The sequence below is a fragment of the Vidua macroura genome, chromosome 5, assembly GCF_024509145.1.
Source record: "Vidua macroura isolate BioBank_ID:100142 chromosome 5, ASM2450914v1, whole genome shotgun sequence".
Lineage (NCBI taxonomy): Eukaryota > Metazoa > Chordata > Aves > Passeriformes > Viduidae > Vidua > Vidua macroura.
This window is the reverse complement of record NC_071575.1, coordinates 13,093,836-13,105,838: the sequence shown is the minus strand read 5'-3', so window position 1 is coordinate 13,105,838 and position 12,003 is coordinate 13,093,836. Positions and strand designations below refer to the sequence as shown.

Below are 12,003 nucleotides of genomic sequence, written 5' to 3'. Positions count from 1 at the left end.
CTGATCCCACAGGAGGAACAGATGGGTTGTCCTTGTACAAAATATGGTATCCACCTGCACTTCATTAGAGAGCTGCATTTTTGTACATGCCACACCACAAGATCACCATGATGACATAGCAGCTTTAGAGAACAGCGTGACTAGGGCTTTTTTTTTTTCCCTCTTGTAACACAGAGGATCTGGCAGACTTTTACCTCCTGACACTGTTTAGAGCATATATTGGTCGATACAGCCTCTTATTGCATCTGCTCTGGGAATTAAGGAAAGCAGCTTGAAGGCAGTAAGGTAAGTGCTGCTGCATGCTTTAACCGTAATGTTCAGCTGTTTAAATGTAGCTGCAATGGGAACGAAAATATGACAGGATAAGTTTGCCAATTTGTAAATTGAGCACAAATCAACAGTTTCACTGTCGATTCACTATCTCAGTTTCCTTCAAACAGCTTCACAGATTTTGTACATCAGTGTTGCAATTTTTTACAGTCTGTTTTGTTCTACATCGGAATAAGAGTTGACATACAGTACAAAGACATTTGTAAGAGTACTCACTGTTTACTTTTTTCATTCATAATAGTGAGAGCTTCGTAAACCCCATTTGCTAAATCATTTTGCTTCATTCTAGAAAAAGACAACGTATCCTGATATTTAAATAATTAATCACATAAACAATGAGAAACACTAGGTATTTTTTAAAATTTCTAATCAGTTTTAAAGCACATTTTAAATACACTAGTGAAACTTTTAAAATTACAGTCTTTTGCAAACTGTATAAGTTAAGCTACAGAATTAAAGTTGATTGACAATTTTATATTTCTTTTGTTTCACAATAAATTAATAAGGAAATATAGACAAGGTCAAACATAGTTTGAATAATATTTCTACACTAATGCAGCAAGCATTTTCCCAAAATCATGGATTTACCATTTAGTATGTTTTGGCAAGTTGCCTGAGCAACTTCACAAATATTTTCACAGGTATTTTGCAACACAACTCCTTAGAACAGGCACAGGCAATTAATTAAAGCATGTTTATGTTGTAAGATAAACATCAAAGAATGTATTCTGATTTCATATTTTGGATTTATGTAGTTCAGTGCAAAAAACAAGCATGATCTATTAACCTTTTACACTTCAGACAATGAAACATTCAGATACCTGAATGAGAAATGCATTAATAAAACAAGTTAAATAAATTTCCTATTTACTTTGCAATTTTATGTTACACACATGCCCATATGCCCCTTAACTACAGAATTGTCACATAAATTCTAAAACATTTTGATAAATTAATTCAAAGCACTTGCTATGTAACATTTTTAGTTACTTCTAGGGTTCTGCAGAGCAGTGAAATTTTGTACTCTATTTAAAGGACTGTAAGACTATGATATCAATAATGAAACTTAGCATTACAGATATGATTTGAAACTAGAAGAAAAATAGAATTTGAATTTAAAATGTCTATGTTATTCTAAAACTATAAAATTAAGGAGGTGTGTAAAAAATGTTGTAAGGCCAAAGAATGTAGTCCAAGGAATTCATTACCCTCTTTTTATACTTTGAATACAGAAGTACTTGATTTCCTTTCTGTAATGTTTAGTACCTAAATAGGACTGGATGTTGAGATGAATTGTCTTACTTCAGTCTTTGCTTTCAGATGAGCTGTACTTATTTATACCAGCAGGGGTCTAAAGGTCGAGCTCATGTTCATGTTGCCTGTTCTCATGCAGTAATGAAAGACATGAAAGAAAATTACACTGACAACTACTATTTCAATGATTATCCTGGGGTTTGTAATTAGGTAAATGTGATGGGACCAATGCCATTGAGATGATATGCAATCAGATTCCTTTTTCAGGGGACAGCAACTTAATATCTAGCAATGGGACTTTATGAGTTGTTGAGTGGAAGTAACATAAGAACATTTTAAAAAAATTCTTTGTACTGTACTGAACAAGATCAATAGGCCCTGCCTAGAGATGCTTTAAATGAGATTGTTATCTCACTAGAATATGATGTGGCTTTTAAGAAGTCAATAGAAGCAAAGACATTTAGAATTAGGGAAAATTTTGTAGCTATGGCCCTGCACTTTAAGTCCTCTGTGTAACAATTCCAATACCAAGACTAACTTACTCTGCTGGAAGATTGCCCAGATCTGAGATCAATGTTTTGTGGTCTGTTTACAGGCTTCAAATACTTTCTGAAATTCCTTAAGAAAAAAAAAAGGTTTTAAGGATTTTCTTAATCCTCTCAGTCTCTGAACAGTAGTTGAGTACTTGTAGCCTTGTCTTTTACTACTGAAAATCAAAGTAAGCTCACTGACTTTATTGATTCTAGACTTACTTTTCCAGCAGAACATCTATCTAGCCAGTAAGAGGTATAAACAAGGTACTAGCCTTCCCAGATTAATTGGCATCTTGTGGAGTACCTGATGACAAAGCTATGGCCTTAAAGAGTTAAGTCACCCGACATATACTGAATCACAAACATCTCCAAAGACACCGAATGTCCTTTTGCTGTATGTGAACTGAAAAACTAACTATGCAAAGCCAGTGTTTTATTGTTCAATTAATTTAGAATGGGCATAAAATGTAACCAAGACCTTTGTTGTATAAAGAATTTGCAAGAACATTTTCACTATCTGAAATTCAGTCATTTCAGGTCCACTGTCAGATTCAGTCATTTCAGATCCACTGCACACATATGCAATACTGGTTGTTTGGCATGTTAAAGATAATATGCTTTATATTCCTATTTGTTTGCTTGAAACTTAGTGGACCATGCTTTACAGAACATAATCCATGAGAAAAAGACCTTTCAAGCTACACACATTGTAGGAAATTCCCTTTAGTGCATCACAACAACACATCTTAACAACACACTATGTATGAGAGCATTACCCTCAGTTTTAACTTCCCTGTCTCTTTCAAACTTAAGTCAAATAGCCACATGTTTAGAAATGAGAAAATTCAGCACATTAGGAATGCTTGGTAGAATTTAAATGGTGGCACTATCTCTGAATGTGGCCTTCATCAAAACGGAAAACTTCTGTGGCAAGTTTAAAAATCTTGTACTTCATCATCTTTCTTGTGACTTAGTCAATGAAGGCGGAAAGATATGAAAAAAAGTTTTACTTACAACAGCAAAATGGCCAGCAATTTTGCATTGCAAAGGAAGATTATACAAGACAGGGGCAGTAATATAGTATTAACAATGTAATACTAACAACCCAATATTTTTTTCTTCATTAAAAACTTTAAATAGGAACTGTAATTAGTTTTTAAATAGAATCTTTATGCGGTAAAATTTCAAATATTGCTGAGAGAGATAAAAAAATAATGCTATATCCTGTTTATTCCCTTTCACCATACAGGGACAAGACACATTAGAAAGATGACTTTAAAATCTCTAGCTGTCTTTCTGCTGTTGATTGGTGGCAGTTTTTGCCAGTATGACTACGGTCCTGGAGATGATTATGGTTATGATCCTTTTGGGCCATCCGCAGCAGTCTGTGCCCCAGAATGTAATTGTCCTTTAAGCTACCCTACTGCCATGTATTGTGACAATCTTAAGCTGAAAACCATTCCAATTGTACCAAGTGGAATAAAATACCTTTATCTTCGAAACAATATGATTGAGGGAATTGAAGAGAACACATTTGACAATGTAACAGACCTACAGTGGCTGATCCTGGATCACAACCATTTGGAAAATTCAAAAATTAAGGGAAGAGTCTTCTCTAAACTAAAGAACCTGAAGAAACTTCACATTAACTACAACAATTTGACTGAAGCTGTTGGACCACTTCCCAAAACTCTAGATGACCTGCAATTAAGTCACAACAAGATCACAAAAGTCAATCCTGGTGCATTTGAGGGGTTGATGAATCTGACTGTCATTCACCTCCAGAACAACCAGCTGAAAGCAGATTCCATTTCTGGGGCTTTTAAAGGCCTGAATTCACTTTTGTATCTTGACTTAAGCTTCAATCAACTTACAAAGCTACCGACAGGACTGCCTCACTCCTTGCTCATGCTGTATTTTGATAATAATCAGATTTCCAACGTTCCCGATGAGTACTTCCAAGGTTTTAAAGCCCTGCAATATTTACGTTTATCCCACAATAAATTAACAGATTCTGGAATACCAGGTAATGTCTTCAACATCACATCACTAGTTGAGTTGGATCTCTCCTTCAATCAGCTGAAGAGCATTCCAATTGTCAGTGAGAACCTGGAAAACTTCTACCTCCAAGTCAACAAAATTAACAGTAAGTTAAATTTACACATATTCATTAATCTTTATCACAGACTAGATACTGATGGTCAATGCAAGTATCTGAAATAACACACCAACCAGTCTTAAAAAATAGTACTGGTTAGACTGTTAGCATGCTAACATTTACCTAATAGTTGTCCACATCCATGTTAAAAGACAGATATTTACTGAATACAGTCAATATATCCTTAAAATGAGAAATTTATGCTTTCATACTGATGTGGATTTTTTCCTCAGACTCTCGTCTTGTGTAAATTGGAGTAACTACATAGACGCCAATGGAGTTGTCTTATACAATTCAGGAAAAAAATTGAAAAGTTTGATCAGTGCAAAAAGATGTTCAAAATTCTTAAGCTGACAAAAAGAGAGAGATGTCAGGTGAGGATATGACTGTGATAACCTTTCAGGAGCTGCTAATCAAAATGCTGGAGGGAGGAGAAAGGGAGAAAACAACAAATTCATAAGATAGCAGGCACAAGATGCAGTGAAAAAGATACATCAAAGTAACTGCATTTGTTTCTTTCCTCCCTTGCTTCATGCAGCATCCCTCCAAATCTCTCTTGAAATCCAAAGAGCTGCCCCTGTTCTTTCTTTTCATTCCTGTTTCGCACATCATACGATCAGGCAAGTTTGTCTCCATTCTCTTACAATCTGAAAAATGTTCCTTCTGAAGTCAAGAAATGCCACAACTTTCATCAGACCATGAAGGTTTCTGCAGAGACAGGGCTCTCACAAGGCTGTCCCATTCCTCGGTTGACAAGGAGGTGTTGCAGAGCTGGAGAGGCCTCACCACCATGCCAGAAGTTCTCCAGCTGCACCTCTGTCAGTGTAGTCCCTGATGGAGAGGGAGATGTTCCAAATATGACTGTGGTTTATCAGGAAGATTTATATCATCTTGCTTGTTGATATAAAGTAAACCACAAAATCCTCCCTTCTGTTTGTCTGCTTGTATCCATCAAGGATTAAGAGTATCAGTGTTAGCTACTCCATACATAGCTAACTCCATGAAGATGTAGACTTTAAAACCAAGTATTTTTAGTGGAGATCTTGCCAGACCGAGGGCAAGATATTTTTACATGTTTTGTATTTACTATGTTTCATTTTTCTCAGTGGCTTTTTTTTTTTTTTCTAGTGCATCTTAGTTTCTTGTTTTCATGAGGGAAAACAGTGAGTTAATAGTTCCCACCTAAGGCATACAGCAACCTGTGGAACTCTACCAGATACTCTGCCACTCCTAAAACAGCTAAAAATTATGATTTTTAATTTCTCATGTGATATAAGCACTTTTCCCTGCTTAGAATGATCTGAGCTTTCTGCAAGTTAACCAGGTACCAAACTTGGCTGGTGTTCACTTTTCCAAGGACATCAGAGTCAGGGACAATGACAACAATTTTAGCTTTTCAGGGCAAGCTGCATTTTCAGGGGCATGGTGTGGGGAGTGGATGCTCACCAGCTACTGCTACACTATCATTGCTACCCTATGGACTGATGCACCAGAATTATGATTTACTGGGTTTTTTCCCTTATCATAAATTCTAGCAGACTTCAAGAATCAATTTCTCAGCTATCTAATTTTACAGGCACAATATATAGTTCCCTAAGATGCTGATTGACAATGTGGGATAAAAATTAATTAGAAATAATCCTTAATATAGGGCAAACAAAGCCTTTGGATTTCACCATTCATGACACCTGACTTACAGCTATGAGTGCTTAGTCTTTTGGGAAATTGAGTTGATTGATCTGTGATTATTTAAAACTCAAACCAACAACCAGTTCCTTTGTTTAATAAATTGTTATGATTTACCAGTGATTTATGAAAGTAAACTAGGCCAGCTTCTGTTCCATGCACTGGCCTATGGCACACATATGCAGTGAGAGACTTCTGTCTAAGGAGTAATGATAATTTGTCCCCAGATACACAAAAGGTATAATCTTTCAGTTTGTGCTTGCTTAGTTTGAAGTTTTCATTATACTGAGAACTAACATAAAGATATTTTTCCATAGTTCTTAAATTGCTATGTCTCCCTTTTTCTCAGGTACCTTAAAGCTTGCAGTTAACATTTATATTTGTCTAAGAAAGAATAATATGGTTCCAACTTTGTTGATATTACTGGAAAGAATATTTCTCTAAATTACTGTCCATGAGTTTCACCATGGACTTGCTACAATCATTGTGCATTGTCATTCATAAGAAATAATTTGTTTGAGAAATACCCTTATTTGAGTGACTTTTTTGAACAAGAACTGATGAATAAGCTCATCAAAATATGTATTAGAATTGGTTTTGCCTTAGTATGTGTTGTTTCCCTCTGTGTTGCAAGAAGCAATGGGTGAAGCAGATAGCAAACTCTTAAGAAATCAGATTCAGAGTAACTCCTCTGATTTCTAATAAATTGAAGCACATAATAAATCCATTATATTGATTGTAGGTGTCAAATCTACAGTTTTATCTACTGTACTTGGTGCTCATTGGATCTCCAAGCTAGAATAGGACCATGGAGGATTTAGAAAAGCTTTTGCTTTCTCCATAGCTCAAACCTAAACTGTAGTTTCTAAATTGAAATGTCTTTAAGATGACATTATTATTATATAAGCACACATATGCATGTGCACAAACACACACAAACACACACACAGAGACTTATGTTACAGGCTCCTCAAGGCAAAAAGAAACTCTGCAGGATGGAAAAAAAATTTCAGTAATCAAAGAGGTTCAGTGAAACAAGAAAAGGGTCCAAAGATGGCCTTCTCCATATTTCATCTGTACTTATAAGGGATTAAGAAGAAAATTGTTGCTTCCACATGAAACCCCAGGAAATAATGGGGATACTCTACATCAATGGAGTATGAAAGGGGAAGTATGAAAATGTTCCAGAGGACAGTTAAGAGACTATTTATCAAATTGTAGAAGTGCTTTATTGTCTTTTATCCGGCTCACTCCAACAATTCCCAAAGGATTTTTTTAACATGGCCTATCTAAAAATGTGTCTCGTGTGATTAGTGGACAACAAACCAACAATAATGACAGTGTAACTTCAGATCCTGTTAGGATTGCCCACTGTACTCTTAGATGAAAATCCAATTTTCAACCAATACTTCTTATTCTCTCAGTGTCTGGCTTATGCAGGAATTCTGTGTTGGGAAAATATATAGGAAAAAAATCCAGGTACACTGTTGCTGAATATGAATTTCATAAATTCAGGAAGACATTTTTTCAGCTGAAACATTAATAAGTGTAACAAAAGAGGAAGTAAACTACTGAGATATTTGATGCCATTGTACTTCAGTCTAAAGGATTGCAATTCCCCATACAGATTATACAGATAACAGCTCATCCAGCGCACTCATAAGAACCACTGGTCTTATTTTCTGCTAGTAGAGACTGCAACTAAAATGAAACTTTTTTTTTTAATATGCTTTTAACAACTGAAAATTATATAAAGAGTATAAAAAAATTGATATCCACATTCAGATGATGCGGACCAAATATTGGAACAAAATCCCAATGAAGTCCATGACTGAGTTCATTTAACTTCTGGGAGGACAAGTTCTCCATCCATTTCCCAAGTAGTTTTAGCCTCATAAACAGTCAGAACAGATCAGAATTTTGTTATTGCAATTAAATTTTGTGGTTTATGTGTATGAAGTTTATGTCCTTTTGAGTAGTTAACCATCTCTCCAGCTTCTGTAAGCATACCTTCTTTTGCAACCAAATGTTAGCATTTATGCTCAAAAGTAACAATATGGGAAAAAACCCTAAAATTATATTTATGAAGTTTTTAAGTGTTTGTCGTCAGCAAAAATATACTTACCATGTCATTCCTGAATGTCAAGAAGATGGAAAAAATCAATATTAGAATTCAGCTTTATTTTAAACTTTACAAATTAAACCCAAATTATCTGAAGAAAATTGAAACTAAATAGTCAATGATATAGCCTATAGCCCAAGAAAATGAGTTAAATCTCAGGAATTTATGGTTTTATTCAGCAAAATTCCACACAGACATAATCCTATAAACATCTCTCAGATCATATGATCTTAATTAACAAGAATCATTAGTTTGTTTCTGCTGGTACATTCTGAGCCAGAAGGGCATTAGATTTGGTATGAAGTATTAAAATTTTACTATATTACAACATGGACTGCCCAAAGGATGCCATTCATCTCACACCCTTCCAAAAGTAGGCTGCACACTACACAAAATCTAGGAAATTGCTTTGATTTGCTTTAATGAAATTGGAGATCAAGATCTGACTTTTAAATTATATTTCCTTAACCCCTACTCAAAACAACTTACTTTGTGGCAGGTACCTGAGTCTTTACCCATTCTTAACATCATATCTCTGTCCAAAAAATTACCTATGCTCTTATTACCTATGCTCTTAAGAGCTGCCTGTACATTTATACTTAGTTTACAAAAGCCATGTTTCATTAGTGATAGAAAATTATTGTAATGCAAGTCCTGGAAGAATCCAGTTAGAAGGATGTTAATCCAAAAGTTAATGAGAAGGTATGAAAGGTACTTCCTCCACTTCCCTTAGTACTACAATTTGATCATACTTTCTTAGATGAGTTAAGCAGCCACATAGAAAAGACACATAAGGTGACTTATGAAAGGTAAATCAAATGTCATTTGATTTTGATAATACTAACCTGATGTCTCAGAAATTATGAGATTCATGGGTTCATTTAAGGAGTCCCTTTAACCTTTTAAAGTATTTTCTGTGTGAATTCATCTGATGTCAGTGTTCTGAAGAAGAGCAAGTCTCTCAGACTGTTTCTTTAGTAGTTATGGAGCTTTTCAATAGACTAATCCTCTGTCTGACAAAGGAAACAGGGAATGAAGACCCTCTTTGCAAAATTACACAATGTGGTATGCAGGGGACATCAAATATATTCACATACATTCTCTCCTGAGGATAGATCTTCTCTGCATGAAAGAGTTCTATAATACAGAACAGTGTGTGTGCTCTTCATATTGAGCAGAGAATTTCAGTGATTCATGTAATTTCTAGCTTACAGTTCATACTGATCATAGGACACAAGACAAATTTCCATTCAAGATCTATCTGGTGTTATGAGAACCAAATAATACCTCAACTGAATAGAGACCATATATAACATGATATATAAATTACAATAAATATATATATTTGATAAGTAATTTTTGCATTCAGACTCACCTAATTCTGATGTGAAAAGGTTCAACTGCACAGTTTAAATGTAAAACTCTTCTCCAACCCTAGACCCAAATTTCATTCTGAAACAGGTAAAATAAAATGCATACAAAATACACAGACACCCATTGGACTGCCTGCACTTTAGAGTAAAGCTGTATCATGGTTTCAATTTCTCCAGAAATTTTTTACTTCCTTCAATATCTTATGAAACAGTTTTACCCTTCCATTGTAATGTACACAAACTGACTGATTCATCCCTCTGCATCTCTAGTTTTTTTAAAAAGAGTGATTTTTCCTTTTATCTATATGCCAGATTTGACGTCTATATGAAATCTGAAGTCTAAAAGTCAAATGTGTACTGGAAGAAAATGGCATTTGAAAAACTCAGTCTTGAAATTCTGAACCTCTCACAACCAACAGAAAGAGCCTCTCCCAGCACAAGCCCCTCAAGTTCCAATAAATTTACATTGATTCTCATCAGTGTAAATGCAAAATATTGAAAACAGTAAAATGAATTAAGGTCACAATTTTCAACTTAAATCAAAAAAAAAAAAAAAAAAAGCAGAAAAATAATGGTTTTGTCCTATTTGTCCTAATTATTCATGTTTTCCTCTTATTTCTGTTCTCTTTGCTTCAGAGTTCCCACTGAGCAGCTTCTGTAAGGTAGTTGGACCGACGACCTATTCCAGGATCACACATCTGCGCCTGGATGGAAACAACCTCACTCGGGCTGACCTGCCACAGGAGATGTACAACTGCCTTCGGGTGGCCGCTGAGATTTCACTGGAGTGAGATACCTGTGATCATCCAGTTCCTTCCAGGGGCAGTAACTGCAGGAATAACACACCATGGTAGTGCTTTAAAATTAGGATATGCCTTAAAGCAAGTGTCAATCTGCATATTATCCATTCTGTTTGTTAATATTTAGCAAGGACTTGGCAAACTTAAGGGAACGTGTGCATATTTTTACAAATGGTTCTATTTAGAAAGCACAAGAATTACCAAATCTGATGCAAAATATGTCTTTATCTGGCTATATGAGTTGATGAAAGAGATTCAACTTCATAAAAATCTATATTCATGCATGCAATACATGCCAGCAGGTTCCAGACTCACAGGGAAGTTAGGTGGGATTCATTGTGAGTTATAGTGAGCAGTATGGGCTGGCGTGTGTCCATACAAGATTCCTGTCCAACTTTCCTAATAATCCTGCCTTTTATATATTGTTACCCATTGCAAAGGAAAAATTGATTTAACAATATACGAACAATTTAAAATTTGTGAAAATATGTGTTCAGAGCTTATGACATTGTTATATTAATGGAATACATGAAAGATAACAAGGAAAAAAATATTCAGGTTAAATAATTGTTTACTCTTCTTTTTGTCATACTTTCATTTAACTGTCATGATAAATTTTTTTATTCATTGCTGGTATAATTGTTATTTCAAAATAAATCATATATACAAATATTTTTATTCAATTACTTGCATGCTATTTTTAACCAGACTGTAGAAAATAAAACATATCAAATAGTGTCCTTTTGTCCATATAGTTGACAACTATGTTTCTTTCTTTTATAAAATGAAAAAAAAAAAAAAAAAAAAAACCAAAAAAAAACCAGGTTAGGACAAGACAATCTAAGCTATTCTATTAATATTAAAATTTATTGTAAGGTTAAATAAACTGTTTTCTCTACTTTGACATTTCAATATGTTTGTATACATAATTTAACATGCACTACTACACTTGTGTTGGCCAATAAATAGATACCTTATGAAGTTTGCAGTATGGGAATTATGGCACTATGAAAACGTGCAAATTAATGTTTCAGTGTTGTCAAAAGAACAGTGAAATCTCTCAGAAACCACAGGTGGTGAGTAAAATGCAGCTACACATGGTAAAGACATGGTAGTATGTTCCACCCAGGACTAAATAGTCCAAATATTGTCAGCATCTTGGAACACTGTAAAATAAATGTGTTAGTAACTGAGAGCTGTAAGTGGCTTGCTTGCAAGTCCAGATCATCCCATGGGTACTGTTTTCTTTTCAAATACTAGACTATTAAACACTCAAACAGAAACTTTGCTAGTTTCTATAGCAAAAGCAGAAACTATCACCTCTGAAAAAAACCCCAAACTAATTCATACCAAACCATTTAGTTGGCACGTTGCCAGTTCCAGATGTTCAAAATCAAAACACAATTCACAAAGACACCTAGGACTAAAACAAAAGGAGAGATTCAGAAAACAATATAAATATTTCCCTCCTTATTTTTTTTCATTTTGGAATTCATAAATGTTGCTGCATTATTACTCATGTACAGGAAGGATTGACAGTAAAATATGTTACAAGTTGGCTAGAATTTTCATTGCAGAATGAAGTCTAAATCTGGGGCTTTCTGAACACATCAGGGTGGGAAAAACTATGGAATAGCACCTAGGCATTGTAACATAGAAAAAGAAGAAGGAAGTGCATGCAAAACTCCCCAAAGAAAAGAAAATTGAATGAGAAATGGTATTTAACCATTTCCAGAGAGTTTTTAAC

The 12,003-nt window shown here is 34.7% G+C and overlaps 1 protein-coding gene across 1 annotated transcript; it reads left to right on the top strand.

The window, feature by feature from the left end:
• Positions 1-47: 47 nt before the first annotated feature.
• LUM (lumican) lies at positions 48-11,160 on the top strand. The gene is made up of 3 exons (XM_053977781.1): positions 48-285; positions 3,367-4,263; positions 10,093-11,160. The coding sequence occupies exons 2-3, from the start codon at positions 3,387-3,389 to the stop codon at positions 10,245-10,247; spliced, it is 1,032 nt and encodes a 343-aa protein (XP_053833756.1). The 5' UTR covers positions 48-285; positions 3,367-3,386; the 3' UTR covers positions 10,248-11,160.
• The last annotated feature ends 843 nt before the right edge of the window (positions 11,161-12,003 follow it).

Bases quoted from the DNA above. Each gene is read 5' to 3' on its own strand.
- LUM (XM_053977781.1), top strand. From the start codon at position 3,387: ATGACTTTAAAATCTCTAGCTGTCTTTCTGCTGTTGATTGGTGGCAGT. The intron at 4,264-10,092 runs GTAAGTTAAATT...TCTTTGCTTCAG, and splicing joins CCAAGTCAACAAAATTAACA to AGTTCCCACTGAGCAGCTTC.